The sequence below is a fragment of the Tamandua tetradactyla genome, chromosome 4, assembly GCF_023851605.1.
Source record: "Tamandua tetradactyla isolate mTamTet1 chromosome 4, mTamTet1.pri, whole genome shotgun sequence".
Classification (NCBI taxonomy): Eukaryota; Metazoa; Chordata; class Mammalia; order Pilosa; family Myrmecophagidae; genus Tamandua; species Tamandua tetradactyla.
Window position 1 is genome coordinate 184033851 of NC_135330.1, and position 19552 is coordinate 184053402.

General features: G+C 36.1%; 1 protein-coding gene across 2 annotated transcripts in view; it reads right to left on the reverse strand.

Annotated features, from left to right (window-relative positions):
* Positions 1-19552, reverse strand: part of ADPRHL1 (ADP-ribosylhydrolase like 1) — a 63283-nt gene that overhangs the window by 36782 nt on the left and 6949 nt on the right. For both annotated transcript variants that reach the window (XM_077158746.1, XM_077158748.1), the window contains exons 2-6: positions 18012-18176; positions 10095-10220; positions 6266-6406; positions 2542-2669; positions 857-989 (exon numbers count right to left, since the gene is read on the reverse strand). In XM_077158746.1, coding sequence (XP_077014861.1) covers positions 857-989; positions 2542-2669; positions 6266-6406; positions 10095-10220; positions 18012-18176 — 693 coding nt within the window. The remainder of the gene's footprint in view (positions 1-856; positions 990-2541; positions 2670-6265; positions 6407-10094; positions 10221-18011; positions 18177-19552) is intronic.

Below are 19552 nucleotides of genomic sequence, written 5' to 3' on the forward strand. Positions count from 1 at the left end.
AGAAACAATATATAGCTCTAATAGTAACTGTAATGTTTATGGAGAACTTAGCACATTCCGAGCACAGAGTTTAGCATTTTTCTTGTTAGCATTATTTAATGATCACAAGGTAGCATTTTATGAGGTAGGCACTACCAGGGGAAAATGTGCAAAATGAAGTAAAGAAAATTAATCCAGTCTTATGGAAAAAACAATAGCTACTATTTATTGAGCCCTAATTTTTTAAAGCACTGTGTTAAATTCCTAGGTACATTGTATGTTGAAATGTCAAAACAATCCTGTGAGGTGGGTATTATTGTTTCCCTTCATAGATAAAGAGACAGGCTCAAAGGCTCACATAGCTTACATGACAGACAGAGATAGGGCTCAAACTCAAGACTGCCTGACTTCAAAGAACCAACTTTTTTGACTTTGCACAGAGTCTGCAGAAGTGAAATGATGAGATTATGGGTAATCTTAGGGAAACAGAACTCTGTCTCGATCAACATTGCTGTTGAAATCTGCCTTGTTCTTAAATCAGAAGTTATAAGGGAGAGGAGGGCCCTACATTATGATTACACCAAATGCCAAATTCTTCTCACTAAACTCAATGGGCCAGGTTGCAGGACTCAAACGTGGACTGTTAGGCTACTCCTAGGTAAAAGGAGTGGCTAACACATTGTTAAACTAGTTGCAATTCTGTAGAATCAGTGATCTCTTCTAGAGTTAGGCTTGAGAAATGAAGAGAAGGTTATCATTACATATTCTGGCTCCCCAATGCCTTTACTTCTAGGACATTCTGAGAGGGTCCTTCAGGTTGAGAAGGGAGTCGTTGGCCACGTTGAAGCCCAAATCCATTAACGAAGGAAAAACTTACCTCCATGAAACATGGCTCGGTTACAGAGCTCTGTCCAATTATCCCCTGCTCCTAAAAGAGCATCATATGCAATCATAGGTGCATCATGGCCTCTTCTTCCCCCTCGACCTTCTGAACTCCATTTCTTGTAAGTCTGATGAAAGAATCATAGGTCAGAGACACTGGGGCAAAAGTAAAACCATGTGAGTTTGCATCAAAGCAAGAGCTTCCCCAGATTAATCCTCACTGCACTATAAATTCACTATACATATATTGAATTTCAACTATGTGCCAGATATTATTTTGGTGGTGGGGATAGATTGTGAACAAAGCAGAAAAAGACTTAGTTCTCAGGGCTCTTAAATTCTAATGGCCAAAACAGATACTAAGAAAACAAGCAAATAAATAATGTTAGGTAACAATAAATTCTATGAATACAATAAAGCTGGACCAAAGGAGAGTGTGCACTGTGACAGGGTGCACACTATCCTTTATATAAGATGGTCAGGGAAGGCCTTTATAAAGTGAAGGAATGAACTGTTGATATCTAAGAGAAGCACATTTTAGGCAAAGAGAACAGTAAGTGCCAAGGCCCTGAGGCAAGAAGACACTTGGTATGTTCAACGAAGAGCCAAGAGTCAGGTGTGATGAGAGCAAAGAGAGGGAGGGAGGTGGTGGTGCATGCCTGGGACATGGAGGGCCTTGTACACGCTCAAACAGACTTTGGATTTTATTCTAAATGTGAGGCGAGGCCAATGGAGGGGTTCAAGCAGGATGGTGATATAGTATGACTTAAGTTTCAAAAGAATCACTGTGGTTGCTGGGTGGATAATAGATTGAAGAGAGGTAAGGGAGCCCAGAGTGGTGGTTTCCATTTTAAAAATGCTATTTCTGGGTCTTCCCTGCATTTAAATGATGAAATGTAAATGAAAGAGTTGTTAAGAATCAACTTAAAAGGGAAGAGGTGAACGTTTCCTCTCTCCTGCCTTCTTCCTGATATTTAGGATGTAGGTGTGCTAGCTGGAGTTCAAACAGCCATATTGGGCTATGAAGTCATGTGCTAAGGATGGCAGAGCAGACAGACAGAAGGAGCTTTAGTTCCTCACTTCTAACTCAGTACTATAATGCTTATCTCTGGATTTCCTTGACATAAGGGCAAATAAACTTCTATCTTGGTTAAGCCACAGTTATTTAGGGTTTTCTCTCATATTACCTAGTTAATTTTTTTCAGTAGTCCAGGTGGGAGATGAAGGTGGTCTGGACTATCTTATTCATCTTTTACAATTTTACATCCTAGCCTCTAGCAGGGATGAACTGACATAGAATAAGTTCAAAAATTGTATGTTTAAATTTTCTACAAGAGCATATACCATGTTCATAATTAGAGAAAATGAAAAGACAAAAATATTGTGCATTTCAAATGTGACTTCTTCAACAAAGCTTTTTTTCATGACTTTCTTCCCTATATGCATGCTTTCTTTCTTCTTCAAGTTGCTACCTCACCCAATCTCTACCATTTGTTTTATTCCCCCATTAAACTGTGAGTTTTTGAAAGGCATAAACTCATAAAGTACTGGTACAGGGCAACTTCCTCAGTGTCAGATCTACCCTGAGGGGTAGAACTGTGACAGATCTACCCTGAGGGGTAGAACTGTGACAGATCTTGGCTTCCTGACCTGCCCAAGTCTCCGGGAAACAAGATTTACCTTGTCTCTCTCCTCTGCATCATAATTATCAGGAAAGGTGGCTTTACTTTCCTTGTCTTCAGTGATGTTTCTTTCTTCCATATAAAACTGCCACTTAGCTTCAAAGTAAAACCAATGCTCCTGGTACTCTAAAAGTAAAGAACAGAGTAAAACTGAGGTAGGCAGCAGTATGTGATTCAGCTGAGGAATGCAGGAATGATAGTGATTGGGATATCAGGATGATGGAATGTGGGTATAGGAATTGTCAGAAATGAGAGGGAAGGGAAGAAAATGTGGAGGGAATCCCTCCAGGTGGGTGAACTTTAGTAGCAGAGTAAATAATTCAGCAGTTGTGTCTGAAATTTGAAAATGGCTTACACTCATTGCTATTTTGAAATAAAAGCAAGGAAGGTGAAGATGGAGGGGGGGCGGTGAAGCAACGCAAGAATTGCTTAACTATGTTCTGAAACTATGATAGCAATTGCAATATTTTTAAAGATATTCTTTTGAAAATTCTGGACCTGTATATTTTCACTAACTTCAATACCATGCCTGCAAAGTAGGGAGAGAGGAAGTGTCATTATTCATAATTAAAGCTTGAAATCTAAACCCTAGAAATGCTTAAGTGACTTTTCAAAGGTCATTTTGATGAATAAGGCATTGACTTAGAAATGAGTTTGAAGTATTAGCTACATGCATTTACAGACAATATAAAATCATATTTCAAATTCTTAGAAAACTTAAGAGGCAAATCTGGTTATTTTAGACATAAGCTGCCCTCCGTTATTCCTCATACTTTAACTATTTATGGTTAGCAGTATCTTGCTTTAAAGCACATTTGATCATTCTCCACTTAAAAAATCCAAAGCAATCCAGGACCATTGCCTACATTTTGCCAGAGGGGTATGGGCTGTGTAGGGAGGCTTAGATGGTGGCTACATAGGGTCCCATGGGAAATGACATAAGATTAGGAACCACAAATCCTGTTTTGCTGCTTACTGCTTTCCGTTTTATTATTGGAAAGCAGGAAACACTAGAGAAAAGAGCTATAATATGAGAGACAAGGGACTGGGGGATGGAAAGGGGTAAAAGCAAAAGGAGCGAAGACTGGAAGCTGGGTTTCTGCTGTTGTTCTCTCTGGAAGTGCCATAGTACAGGTTCTAGGATAAGGTCCTGGGTTACAGAGGGACTCACAGGCCCTGAGAAATGCTTGATTGACTCGGTTTGAAAAAAAAATTAAAAGCTAAATCCATTTAAGTTTTCATTCAGTAAAATAAAATTAAAAGTTAAATACTCAGAAGAAACAGGATGAGGACTAAAATACATAGGTAGCCTGATAAAAACATGAAATTTCCTGATAAGGCATGGAATTTCTAATAGTCTGCTTGTGTTTGGATGTGGGTATAAAATCAAAACATATTATCTTACCAATTAAATGTTCACTCAGCTTTGGAAATATCTGTTCAAACATAAAAACATTTAACTACTTTGCTAATTGTTCTTAGGCTCTATGGGTTTTAATTCTATAGGCTAATCAGAAGGCCTAAAAGAGTATTTCCAGAGGATGCTCTACAGACCATTATTTTTTCTGGGCACTTTCAGGTGTTCTATTTTTTTTTTATAACATTTTTATGTGAAATATAACATATTTACAAAAAAAGCAATACCTTTCAAAGTACCTTTTAACAAATAGTTATAGAACAGATTTCAAAGTTTGGTCTGGGTTACAGTTCTACAACTTTAGGTTTTTCCTTCTAGCTGCTCCAAGGCACTGGAGACTAAAAAGAAATATCAATGTACTGATTCAGTAGTCATATTCATTTGTTAAATCCTAACTTCTCTATTATAACTCCTGCTTCTCCTTTGATACTTCTCCCTATCTTTAGGGATATTTAGGTTATCCCCATTCCAGCTTTTTCCTATTGGAAAGGGCTGTCAATAATATGGGATAGGGGGATGGAATAAGTTATGTTTTGGAGAGACTGGCACCTCTGGATTTTAGGATTCATTAGGTGTTCTGTTAAATAGGTTTCTGAGTCATAGCGGTTCAAATAACTTTGAGTTAAATTGAAAATTAAACAGATTTACAGGAATATTTCTCCAAGCTTTAAACTCGCTTTTGTGCATTTTGAATCTTTACAAGAAAGGATAAATCTCAAAATTATCTGAATGATGAACTTCCTTCCTCCAGCTTCTTTATCACGGAACATCTTCTTTGACTACAATTCTTTAAAAAGAACTTTGGGGAAAATTGTTCTAGCGTATCTGTGAGAAATGTTGATTAATGTAACATGAATCCTGTAATTATGTAGTTTCATAGTCTTATATTATTTACCTGTTTCTTTCAGATAGTTTAAATGGGATCCTACGTTGGGTTAGGGTGATGACAACCCTGATAATCAACAGGTGACAGGTCTAGAAAGGACCCCAGGAAGTCATCGACTTAGTTTTCCCCCCACCCATCCCACCCATGCTGGTGTGACTGTGCTGACTCATCTGAGAAAGAGAAATTAAGAGATAACAACAATGGAAGCCAAACAAAAATAAGCTGTGTTGCTGCCAATTTATGAAGGATGGCTAAGCCGTATGAAGACATGGAATAACTACTCAAGTAAATATTAACTTGGTTGTTTTTCATCTGAACAGTAAGTACCCTCTGTGGATGTGAATAAGTGTTTATAGTGCTATGCCCAAGCAAACATAAGATTTTTTCCTCCCAAAAGATATTTTTAGGATACAATTCCTAACATCTTAGGAGGTGACAACAAAGAAATACATTGTTTTTTCAGCTTCAAGAAGACTTCAGTATCAGGTTGTTTTATATTTTGAAAAATAAGCAACCCTGTCCCTATGTTTAATTCCTTCATTTCCTCCTACATGACAAATGAGATAAGTTATTTTAAAATTTTCCTCAACAAGGTAAGTTGCCCAAATTCCTCAGGTGGCACATGTCCCACTTAAAAATGAGGGCATCTTCTGTAGAGTGAAAGAATCCTCCAGAAGCATCAGCCACCTGGGGAGAAAGTCTTAGATTCCCTAATCTTACACCTGCTGTTGTAGTGTCCACTCTGCCTCAGGGAATTTACTTAGACAGGGCTGCAAAGAAAAAAATGGAGGAGGTTCCAGATAAGTTTAAACCATTAGAAACATTATTTACCTAAGGACTTTTGATGATAGATTGATTAATATCCCACTTCTGCCCAAAAAGGGTTTGAGGCCAAAAAGGCTGGGACTTATTTGATTATATAGAGTTTAAGGTAAATCGGCTGTAACATTAACAGGATGTTCTTTTGGACAGATGGAAATTCCTGGGAGTAAATATCATTAGTAGGCACATTTTTCATGGTGTTTAGACTTTTTAGCTATTATCTTAAGTACAGCTGAAGGGTGGGTAGTTCTCTGAAGAGACTGAAGTCCCAAAGCCCGCCAGATCTCAGTGGTTCTGGCAATGAAGGCTATGGCATTGCTTTTGATTTCCTTGCACACACCTGGTGTCATTCTCAGTGAAGAGTCTGCTGTCTGGTCATGTAACAATCTCAGACTTTCCTTGTGATGTCAGGGCTCTCCTACTGGCCTAACAGATATTCTTTTGATTTCACCTTGGAACAAATACACCTTGAAATTTATGGGAGCTGGGCTGTAGGAGTTTAGTCTTTCCAAATCTTCTTAGAGTGTGAATTAAAATTAAACTCTTTCTAGGTGCCAGAGATTTGAGAATGTGACTAGGAAAGGAAGCCAGTCTCACCTGCCATATGCCGAATGGTCTTTTTACAATATTCTTCAGCCAGGGGAACCACCTTCATCATCTCTCTCCCCCACTGCACGAGCGGCTTTCCTTGGATGGCATAAGATACAAACAGGGCCGTGCACAGTGACCCAAGGAAACCTAGAGGAGCACCGGATCATAGTGGGAAAGAGAGAGATGTGTTTTTATCTTATCCATAAATCATTTACTACTGCAGCAAGCTTTCTGGAACTCTGAGTAAAACATGTACTTCTTAGATGGACTGCATTGTGGCCAGAGGGTACCTCTTAACTTCTGGGCATTTTTGTGAAGTAGAGTACCTTGCAGAAGAGAATGATGAGGATAAATTAATAAGTTCATGCATGTTGAAACAATGTGAATCTTAAACACAATGATTACCCACCTATTCAAGTTAGACCAGTTAGACTTTAAGGTGAACTATTATTCCTCGTATAATTCTCTCTGGCGAGCTCAGCTCATGCTACTAAATCTGAGGCTTGCTCTCATTTTATTTTTGATTAGTTTCTTTATAATTGTATATCTTAGATTCAAACAGTCAGGCCTTCATTTTTTTCTTATTTTCTTTGGTATGCCCAACTTAAACACTGTGTTTACTTAAAGAACTCATGCGAATTAAAAAACAACAACAGTTAAAGGATGATTTAAGCCTTAGAGGACTATCATTCTCAAGTTCTCAGGTATGCAGGTTGAGCTAAGTACTGCTCTCAGCAAACCAATCCAGGAGCAAAGGAGGAAACAAATGGGAAGCCCAGAATGATTTTGTTCCTCAAGTGTTATTTAAATAGTGCAAGTGTTGCCTGTCATACAGTAGACATTACGTTCCGCAAATTCCATCTGTGGACCAGGTGCTTTAAAGTTTTTTGATGACAGGATTTATACTGAGCTCTTCCTTGGTAATCAACACACTCAATGAAGTACACTAATTGGCAAGCTTAAGGTTTTGGGGTTACTCAGTTCTTATGGAACAGGGCAAAGTTGATGCCCTCCACCCAGTACATTCTAGCTGCTCTGGCCTTATTGGAAGCTAACGTGGAGTGATTATATATGAGTTTTGAGTGAGATTAACTTAAAGTATTCATAATTATTCTGATAATAATAAGATTAAAAAAAAATGTTCCAGAGCTAGCAGAACAGTCCTGCTGATGGCACCATGTGCTATGTACAATCTAAGGCATTTTATCACTACTAGTAGTAATAATACTCATCAAAGTAGCAATGATAGTTGTAGTAATAGTCATCATGGTTGTAATAGTCATAGTAGTGATACTCAGTAATAGTTGTAGTAATAGTCATAGTAGTAATAATTGTTGATGTAATAGTCATGGTAATAGTGTCATAGTAATGGTCACCATAGTGGTAATAGTCATATTAATAACAGTTGCTGTAGTGGTAACAGTTGTGGAAGTAGTAATAGTAGTAGCGATAAGCATATATTGAATTGTTGCCATGTGCCTGGCACTGTTCTAACCTGTATAACTTATTTAATCTCCACAACAACCTTATGAAGTGGGCATTATTATTAACTCCATTTTATAGATGAGGAGCATGAGGCACTTGAAAAAGTAACAGTTTGAAGTGACCGTGTTGATTTTGTCTATGTAAAGGAAGGAAACTATACTTGAGAGGTCATATACTTGGAAAGGTAAGAAAATGGGTTTTGAAGTCAGATGAATAGGCTTTCAAATCCTGGTTTCACTATTTATCATTTGTAAAACCCTGGACAAGTTATCGAGCACATTTTCAATTTCTGTTTCCTCATCTGTAAAATGGGGACAGTAATACCTATTTTCAAATGGTTGTTGTGAGGGGTAAATGATTTTAGGCATGCAAAGTGCCTAGCACAGGGTCTGGCACATAGTATACTAACATTCAAAAGATGGTGGCTCACAGATTTCCCATCCCATCCAAAAAAGTGCATTGCACATTTGACTGAAGAGCCTTCCAATTTTTTTTTCAGCTACTCTTAGAGGCATCAATTATGGATCATTTTAAAGGCCAGGGGATTAGAGTTAATGGAACAATAATGGTCTAATTTTTAATTCCAGGGTTCTAATTACTGTCCGGATTACCATGTCATCACTCTGCTTCCTCTCATGGAATGTTTTAGCTCTAGAGTCTTGGACAAATGCATGCTCTGATACATACAGTGACACTTGTTGCTGAAGGCTATTTGAAAATTGAAAAGGGGAGTGAAAAGCACTCCCAAATATTAATTGCATAAACTGAACCCTTAAAAATTTTTCAGTCATCACCCTAGAAATAAATTATTTAACTTTTCATCATATGAAATAACATTTCTTTAATAAGCAATACATTAGAAAAATTTTTAGAAATTCAAATTCTCAATGCAAATTCTTATATTCTTACATTGTTTTCAAATATTCAATAATTTCATGTTTGAAGGTTTTACTTTTAATTTACTTCTAGTTGAACCAGTTGGTTTGTAGATGCCTAGCATTAATTCCTTTTCTACTCTCTAAGATTTTGCCCACTGGTTACACCATACACCTTTCCTATTAAAATTTAGGTATTTAACAAATTATTTGCTGAGTTCATTGCTTAGGTTGCAATGAGCCAAGGCATATTTTGTCACAGACACTCAGCAGAATGGCCTCTCAATAAACACGGATCTAGTTTTATTAAATGCCATTTCAATTACTGCTGCTCTCATCCACTTAAGCGGTACTTTCTAGAAAGATTCAGGGTTGCCTGCCTCCTCCTCTCAGTGAGAGATATCCAGTTAAAAGGAACATTAGGAGTAACCTTGAAAGGGCAAAACAGTCACCAGAGAACAGCTGGCAGCCTTTGTGCATAGAACTGGGGAGAAGCATGTACACCTGCTTTGTCATGATCTAAGAGCTCATTAAATTAGAGTTCAAGTTGTTTTCTCTTTTTTAAAATGCAAGCTGATTGAGTGACCTGCTTCAGCTGCCTAACTCACATGCCACAGTCAGGTCTTGGGGCAGACACCAGTTTGCTCTCTCCCATGGAGGACCTTCCTCCCCTCTGTATGATGGACAAGGGGTAAATGGGAGAAATAACAGAAAATACTTGACCTACATAGCGCCCCTACTGTACGGCAAGTATGGCTTTGAGAGATTTTAATTTTTAACTCATTCCATCCTCACGACAACCCAATAAGGAGGTATGGTTTTTATCATCATAATCATCATTATTTTACAGGTAAGGAAACTAAGGCACTAGTTTAAGTGACTCATTCCAGTTCACATAAAGAGTGGAGCTGAGACACAGGAACTCAGTCACAGTGCCCAATTATTATGTCAGAGCCGACAAAAAAATTCCTGGGCACAGCACAAGCCAGAAAACAATAGCTAACTACTAGATTTGGCATCAGTGCTGAGAATATAATATAAAGTCTATTTCCCATTACTTCAAACCTGGTCCTAGCTTTATCCAGATAACTGGTTCTTCTTTCTTTCTTTTTTTCTGAAATGAAAGTATCGAAGCCAATGAATATCTTTCCCTCGTACAACTTTTCCAACATCGTCACACTTATCATCAATTTTGCTTTTAGGATGAAATAAAATTTAGGCGAAGTTGGAGATCAAAACAAAACAAAACAAAACCAATTCCTCCAACAAATAAGGGAACCCAAAATTTGATGTGATTGCATGAGACTTCCAGTCTAGTACATTGGGCAAGGGGGAGAGAGAATAGGAACGTGGTGAAGAATTACAAAAAAAAGCATCTGGCAAACATGGAATCAGACATTCTTCTATGTTTAAAAAGCCATGCTGTTATCATTTAGGTTGCATGACCCAGGTATCTGTTCCAACACCAGCGCTACCTGTAGGATGGTTATGTGTCATTCTGCCACACTCGATGCTGACTTCAATAAGGGTTTCCAGCCGGTCAGGCTTCCAGTATCTCATGCCGATGCACATTGCTTTGGTGGCAGCTCCAAATCCTGAACCTGCATGAAAAATGAAATACCCAGTTTAGATTTTGCCTCAATAGTTCTATCTCTGGCAATCTGGTTATCATAAATAATCTGAAAAATGGACAAAAATTTATGTAATATGTTCATCACAGAGTCATTTAAATGAGTGAAAATAAGCAAACAACCCAAATATCTGACAACAGAAAAGAGATTAAATAAATTACGATATCCTCACGTTGAATACATTAAAAAGAGAATTTTTTGATGTCATGAGGGAAAATGTTCATAAGCTTTCAGTTGGGAAAAATGTAGAAGACAGAACTGTATACATGATGTACTTTCAAGCGTGTATATATATATATATATATATATATATATATAAAGAGCTTCATTGAGTTATAATTGACATATAATTGACATACAACTGCATGTAATTAAATATATAAGCTGATACGTTTGACATATGTATATACCCCTGAAACCACCACATAAACAGATATAGTGACCATATCTATCATTCTCAAGAGTTTCCTCATGCTTCTTTGTAACTTCTCCTTCTGCCAAGGGCCCCACCAACCACTGATCTTGTTTGATCTAGAGTTTGTATAAATGGAAACATGCAGAACATACTCTTTTGGCCTGGCTTCTTTCACTCAGCATAACTACTTGGAGATTCATCCATGTTATGTATCAATAGCTCATTTCTTTTCACTGATGAATAGTATATTTCACTGTATGACTATACCAATATTTGTTTATCCATTTATCTGTTGATGGACATTTGGGTTGTTTCCAGTTTGGAGTTATTACAAATAATGGTGCTATGAAAATTCGTGGCCAAATTTTCATGTGGAGATTAATGCTTTCTTTTCTCTTGGGTAAATGCCTAGGAATGGAATTTTGGATCACGTGGTAGGTGAATGTTTTGACTTTTTAAGAAATTACCAAACTGGTTTCCAAAGTGGTTGTACCATTTTACATCCCCACCAGCAGCTGTGCTATATTCTTAACATTTGCTGTGGTTAGTCTTTTTAATTTTAGCCATTCTATTAGGTATGTAATGTTATCTCATTGTGGTTTTAACTTACATTTTCCTAATGAATAATGACGTTCAATGTGTTTAAGTGAGCTTTTTGCATATATCTCTCTGCTGAAATATCTGTTTAAATCTTTCACACATTTTTGTATTGGATTGTTTGCCTATTTTGCACCTTAAACGTTCTTTATATGTTCTGACTTCAAATAATTTATTAAATATATGCTTTCCAAATATTTTCTTCCAGTCTGTGGCTTGCCTCTTCATTCTTTTAACATAGTCTTCTGAAGAGCAGAAGAATGAATTTGGAAAGTATTCTTCCTCTTCAGTTGTCTGGAAGAATTGTATACAATTTTCATTTTTTCTTCCATATATGTTTGGTAGAATTCCCCATTGTAACTATCTGGACCTGGAGTTTTCTCTGTAGGAAGATTGCTAACTACAAATTTAATTTCTTTAATAGCTACAATGCTATTTAGAATATCTATTTCTTCCTGAGTGAACTTTGGTAGTTTGTCTCTTTCAGGGAATTTTTCCATTTCATCTGAGTTGCTAAATTCATCAGCATAAAATTGTTAATATGTCCTTATTTTCCTTTTAATATCTGTAGGGATGTTTCCTCTTTCATTATTAATATTGGTCATTTGTATCCTATTGTTTTGGTTTGCTAAATGCTGCCGAAATTCAATATACCAGAAATGGAATGGCTTTTATAAATTAGAAATTTACAGTTCTAAGGCTATAAAAATGTCCTAACTAAGGCATTCAGAGACAGATACCTTAACTCAAGGCCAATGCCTGTCACATGGGAAGCCACGTGGCTGGTGTCTGTTGGTCCTTGTTCCCAGTTCTGTTGCTTCTAGCTTCTAATGCCAGTGGTTTCCTCTCTAAGCATCTATGAGCCTTCACTTAGCTCTTCTGGGACACAACTGCGCATTCTGGCTTGCTTAGCATGTCATGGGAAGGCACAGAGCGTGATCTGCTGGGCCCTGCAACTCCAAACATCCCTGTCTAAGTATCTGCTTTGTTGGCACTCCAAGCATCTCCAAATGTCTGTATCTCTGTCGGTTCTGAAGCAACTTTGTTTTCTCCAAACTGTCTCCCTTTTAAACGACTCTAATAAACTAATCGAGACCCATGTTGAATGGGTAGAATCATATTTCCTCCTATTTAAAAGGCTTTACCCACAATTGGGTGTGTCACATCTCCATGGCTAAAGAATTCTAGGTTGAAATTTTCTTTCAGTCCTTTAATCATTTGGTACTTTAATGGCATGCCACTGTCTTCTAGTTGCATTTGTTTCTGTCAAGAAATCTGCTGTCATTCTTCTTCTTTCCTTGGATATGTTTTTCACTCCGGCTGCTAACATCTCTTTATCACTGGTTTCAAGCACTTTGAGTATCATGTTCCTTACTATAGTTTTCTTCATGCTTCTTATGTTTGTGATTGATTGAATTTCTGGGTCTGTGAGTTTATATTTTTCATCAAATTTGGGAAAAGGTTGGCCATTATTTCTTGAAATATATATTTTTGTTCCTCTTCCCTTTTCTTTTTTGAGGACTCCAGTTTACATTAATATTAAGCTAGTTGTTGTCCCACAGCTCACTAATGCTCTATTCATTTGTTTGGATTCTTTTTTTTCTCTGGGTGTCCCATTTTGAGTAGTTTCTATTGGTGTGCCTTCAAATTCACTAATCTTTTCTTCTGAAATGTCTAATCTGCTCTTAATCACTAATTCTAAAAGCTTCATTCTGAATTTGAGATGTACTATAATACCTCATTTCAAGCTATTTTGAAATTAGAACTCTAGGAAATATATTTATGTAGAGCTACTGAATTAAGGCCACGTGGTAACAACCAGCAGAGCCAGAAGTTTAATTCTGCTTAATATAATTCTATCACCCAATATATATATGCCCATATGCACTGTTCTCTGTCAATAAATTTCCAACCTTGTCTTCTAAGAATTTTATAGTTTTAGCTCTTATATTTCAGTCCTTGATCCATTTTGAGCTTATTTTTGTATAGGATGTGAGAAAGGGGTCTAACTTCATTCTTTTGCATGTGAATTTCCAGTTTGCCCTGCACCATTTGTTGTGAGACTATTCTTTTACTACATGTATTATGGCACTGTTTTTGAAAACCAATTAGTCATAGATGTGTGGGTCTATTTCTGGACTTTAAATTCTGTTCCATTAGTCTATTTGTCTATCTTTATGCCAGTACCACACTGTTTTGAGAATTACAGCTTTCTAGTACAATTTGAATCTAGAAGTGTGAGTCCACCAACTCTGTTCTTTTTCAAAATTGATTTGGCTATTTGGAGTCCCTTGCAGTTCGATATGAATTTGAGGATTGTTTTTTCCATTTCTTCAAAAAGAGGCTGCTAGAATTTTTATAGGGATTACATTGAATTTGTACAATACTTTGGGAAATCTTGACATTTTAACAATAGTAGCACTTCCAATCCATGAACATGGGCTTGCTTGCTATTTATTTAGGTCTTTTCAACACATCTCAGCAGTGTTTTGTAGTTTTTATTGTACAAGTCTTTTATACCCTTGGTTAAATTTATTCTTAAATATTTTATTTTTTAACATGTTATTGTAAGTGAATTTTTAAATTGATTTTCTCTTCAGATTGTTCATTACTAGTGTATAGGAACACTACTGATTCCTGTGAGTTGATCTTGTACCTTACCACTTTGCTGAATACATTTATTAGCTCTAGTAGCTTTGTAGTGGATTTTCAAGGATTTTCTTTAGATAGGACCATCCACAAATAGGGAGAGTTTCATTTCTTCCTTTACTATTTAGATGCTTTTTAAAATTTTTCATGCCTAATTGCTCTGGCCAGAACTTCCAGTACAATGTTGAATAACAATTGTGACAGTGGGCATTTTTGTCTTACTCCTGATCTAAGGGGAAAGCTGTCTTTCACAACTGAATACATGTTAGATGTGAGTTTTTCATAAATGGCCTTTATCATGTTCAGAAAATTCCCTTCTAGTCCTACCTTTATAAGTGTTTTTATCAAGAAAGGGTGCTGGACTTTGTCAAATGCCTTTTTCTGCATCTATTGAGATATTCATGTGCTTTTTCTCCCCCTTCATTCTATTACATAGTGTGTTATTTAATGTGGAAAATCCCATTTGGTCATGGTGTATAATCATTTTAATAGGCTGTTAGAGCTGGTTTGCTAGTACTTTTTTGTTGTTTTTTAGGATTTTTGCACCTATACTCATAAGGGATAGGATTAATAATCTGTAATTTTCTTTTCTTGTGATGTCTTTACCAGGCTTCATTTATCAGAATGCTGGCAACATAGGATTAATTAGGAAGTATTCTGAATTTTTTGAAAGACTTTGAGAAGGATTAGTATTAATTCTTCTTTAAACGTTTGGTAGAATTCACCAGTGAAGCCATCTGGTCCTGGACTTTTCTTTGGTGTCACGTTTTTGATTACTGATTCAATCTCTGTACTTGTTATAGGTTTGTTGAGGCTTTTTCTTTCTTCTTGAATTAATTTAGGTGATTTGTGTATTTCTAGACATTTTTCCATTTCTTCTAGATTATCTAATTTGTTGGTGCAAAATTGTTCATAGTAGTCTTTTATAATCTTTTTTATTTCTGCAAAGTCAGTAGTGCTATCATTATTTTCCCTTCTAATTTTAGTTTTTTGCATCTTTTATCTCTTATTCTTTATCAGTCCAGCTAAAGATTTGTCAGTTTTATTGAATTTTTCCAAAGAACCACCTTTTTGTTTTTTCTCTCAATTATTTTTCTATTCTCTATTTCATTTACATAAACACAATGGAATACTATTCAGTCATAAGAATGAAGTTATGAGACATGCTGAAACATGGAAGAAGCTTGAAAACATGCTCAGTGAAATAAGCAAAGCACATATATATATACAAATATTACATGATATCACTTATGGCTAGAAATAGCAAATTCACAGAGATAGAAAGCACATTAGAGGTTACCAGGGAATAAAGGAAGCAGGGAAGGGAGAGTATAAAAATGAAAGAATTAAAAAATCAAGACCATTCAATGATAGCCCACAAGGTGGGCTACAATCAGCTACCTCCCTCAGAACTATGCATTTAATAAAGTAAAACAAAACAAAAATAGGATTTATTGAAAAACATTATTGAGTACCTATTATATGCCAATCAATGAACTAGGTGCTAGAGAAAAATGATGGGTAAAAACGAACACTAACACAGTTTCTGTTATCATGGAGCCTACTCTTTGATGGGTATTAACGTTTACATTGCCTGTCTTAAATGAAATAATGTATACACATTGCTTTGAAAAATTTTCAGTTATACAAGATGTAAATTAATTTTGATTCTTACATTGCTTTGAAAAATTTTCAGTTATACAAGATGTAAATTAATTTTGATTCTTACATTGCTTTGAAAAATTTTCAGTTATACAAAATGTAAATTAATTTTGATTCTTAATACCTGGGTTCAAATACTAGTCTCTTTACCTTTTATTGGTTGTATTATCTTGTACAAGTAAATTCTTTCAGCTGTAGTTTCCACTAAGGGGGATTTCAGAAAAGGCATATGTTTCTTGTACAAGAATATCTATGGAGAGGCAAGGTTCCTGGGTTTAAATTCTGGATCCACTCTTAAGACTGTGTGGGGATCTCAGACAAGTTACTTAACCTCCATAAGCCTCAGTTTCCTTGTGTGTAAAATGGGGATAACAGTATTCATAAGGCTATGAGATGATATATGTAAAGCATCATCATTGGAAATGGATATAGATCTGGGGTAGGTGAAAAGGCTCTTGCCTCCATAGCTGTTCTTTCAAGTTGCCATTTACCCCTCTAAAAGGAGATGCATACAAGCAGGAGGGAAGTTGAACATATATGTCAGGGATTATACCACATATCACAAAGTGAAGGCTGAACTGTCTTCAAAAACTGGAACACAGAAAAATGAAAATACATATTGGGATATGATGGTAAGAGTATATAAAAACTTTTTACTTTAAAAGTCAAAAAGGAAAATGTTTTTACACTGGCAGGATATTTGATATGAAAAAAATTTTTAGATGATAATGGGATTGTGGTCAAGTCTATAAAAGTTCTTATCTTTTATTGATACATATGAAGATATTTATGGATGAAGTGATATGATATCTGGGTTTGCTTTAGATTAATTTTAGGGATAGGAGGGTACAGCAGTAGGTAGGAGTATAATAAAATAAGAATAGAAACCAAGTGCTCTTGTTCTAAGCTGGTTCTTAAGAAAAGTCCTTATATAGGGTTGTTTTTTTTTGGGGGGGGGACATTATAAAATTTATACATGTACATGGTAAAGGAAAACTGAAACAGAACGAAAGTGTATGAAACAAAAAAGTAATTCTACAAACAACAAAACAGTATTTTTCTCTTCCCTCCTCACTCTTCGTTTCCACTGTGAAAGTTGTTGAGTATTTTTAGACAAATTTTCTAAGCACCTACAAGCATATACATATATGCATGTCATTATCTATCTTGCATATCCTTTTAAAAAATGCAGCTTGGATTTACTAGATATAGTGCACCTTGCTTTCTTGACTTAATCTTTGAGATCTTTCCATGTATTAATACATATAGATCTATTCTGTTCTTTTTAATGGCTGCATAATATTCCATTATATGGATGCACCATAATCATTTCACCATTCTCCTACTGACGTATATTTAGGCTGTTTCCAGTTTTTTTCTAATACAAACAATACTGCAAAGAACATCCTTGTATATACATGTTTGCACACTTGCTTTGTATATAGTCATGGGTCCTTAGCATTGCTGGAAGTAGAACTGCCAGATTAAGGAGCATGTACATTTAAATATTTTTATATTAATGCCAAATTTCCCTCTAAAGATGTGTAGCATTTTTTTACCCCTGTTCAGTATGAAGTTCAGTATGTTTCCTACAGCACCACTTAAGAACTCTGAAGGCCTTACAGGTTGGCAATCAATCTACACCTGCACAAACTGGTCCTTCTAGCATGTCCCGCTCATTTTTTTTCTCTTATTTATATTTGGCTGCCATAGGGGCTTATTTCCTTGCTCTCTCAATTGTTGGGTTCCTTTGGAGACCTGCGTCTCTGCTACTTTATCAGAGAATGTGTTTCATCTCAGGAAAACTCCTCAGCCTATGTGATTTTTTCTTAGTAGACCGAGGAAACTTAGTAGACCTGAGTTCAGTGTTCCAGCCTGAAAAACCTTTCATGCAGGGATTACAGAAGAAATGGAGCTGATGGTGGTGCTAAAAACACAGCAGCTCTGCTGCTATTTAGCCTTAAACTATAAAACATGAGGGGAGAGGTCCAGGACATTAGGAACAGTAAGAGACTTTTAAGAGTCAGACTGAGACTACCTAAATAATGGCACTGCCATAGCTAAATCAAAACATTATAGAGGCATTTATGCAAGGAGTGCATATTTTTCTTGATGTTGTGGGAAAAAAAAATAAAAAACTAAATGAAAAGCAGTGGAAAATATTCTTTAAAATAAACCAGGGAATCCATGACAAAAATCCTGTTGGGAAGCTCAGTGCCCAATGGGCAGCCTTTTTAAAAAAGGACGCCAAAGAGGGCAGGACTGACCTACAAGAGGACATACTTCTCTCCAAAAATAATTTTTGGCAAATCCCTTATCATCACAAGTAAACCTGGAAATGTTAGGTGGGGTTAGTTGGAATGACAGAAGAGATTGGTTAATGTTTCAGAGGGGATTCACTGGCAACACAGCTTTAAGAAGAAATGATTTCCCCTGACCCTTTTCATTGAAAGGTGTATGCCAGGCGAGAAGATAATTGTCTGGCTTCAACTGCAAGCAGCCTTCAACAGTAGCTGGGTCTGGTCCATGCCCTGGAAGCTTCTCAAGTATCTCCACATAGCGCTTCACCATTTCCCGGTACAGATCATCCAGGCACCAGTAGTCTGAGAGGAGAAAAAGGAAGGAACAAAAGTCAGGGGAAGCAGCAGGAAAAGTCAGACAAAGTCATCTCCCCTCCCCTCGTTAGATTAGGATAGATTCAAGTAATTATTTGTAATTGCCACTTAATTTAAATGCCATAATGCAACAGTGACAATATATAAAATAGCAATAATTATGCTTCCAAGTTAGTGGAATAATCAATTTTTTTTAGTTAAGTGGGGAAAGACTTGGTGATTCATTTTGTACAACTGCATCTACCTAGAAGAATTTAAAATGTAGACAAATAATTCACTTTAGACTTCAGACACTATACTTTGTTGTTCTTATTATTCTAGTTACAAATGAGAATCTAGAATAAAACCATGGTTCTCATTTTCTACTAACAGTTCTATCTGTTCTTTGTAACATGTGAGAACAAACTGAGCTGAAATCTTTCTATTCCTTGGGCTTATAAAACAGACATTTCTAAGGTAAAGAAAGTACATTTTTCTTCTTTCTTCTCCCACTGGTGAGCAGCTGAATGGAAAACCAGCACATTGCATTGCCAGATATTTTCCCAAACTGTATTCCTAGGAATATAAAAGGTATTTGGGGAATAAGTACGGTTCCAAGTCCCTAAAAGATCATGTGGCATGGAGGACAAAAGGAACTAACATGAATTAAATACCTGCTGATGGCAGGTACTAAGTATCTTTTTTTTTAAATTTATTTTATTTATTAAACATACCAACATACAAACACAAACATTCTTACCATATGATCATTCCATGCTACATACATAATTAGTAATTCATAATATCATCACATAGTTGCATATTCATCATCATGGTAATTTCTTAGAACATTTGCATCAATTCAGAAAAAGAATAAAAACAAAACAGAAAAAATTCATACATACCAAAATGATAGTGACTAAATGTACAAATTTTAAAAATGTTTTTGCATGAAGAACAAAGGAATGTCATTACTGCAGGGTGCTGAAAATAGATGGTAATTAATATTTTAAAATTTCAATTTATGTGGGAGACTAAAGCAAAAAATGTTTATTGGGTACAAAATTTATATTTTAACTAGTGTATTTCCTAATATAACTTACGTAGACAGCTTAATTGAATACCATAAGTACAGGGAACCTTGAGCGGGATGTAAGATTTTGTTGGTTTGTCCAGAGTGATGCCCTGATAAATCCCAGAGTGATTTGAACAGTGAATAAAAGAATATTTGCAAAGTCCTCTTCGGGGAATGGTGAGAAAGGGGGAAAATTCAACTTCCCCAAGTTGAATTCTTGATATTATCACAAGCAGTGTGGACAACCAAAGCAAAAGGCTGAGCCCCCAATCTTGGGGTTTGTTCATATGAAACTTAACCACACAAAGCA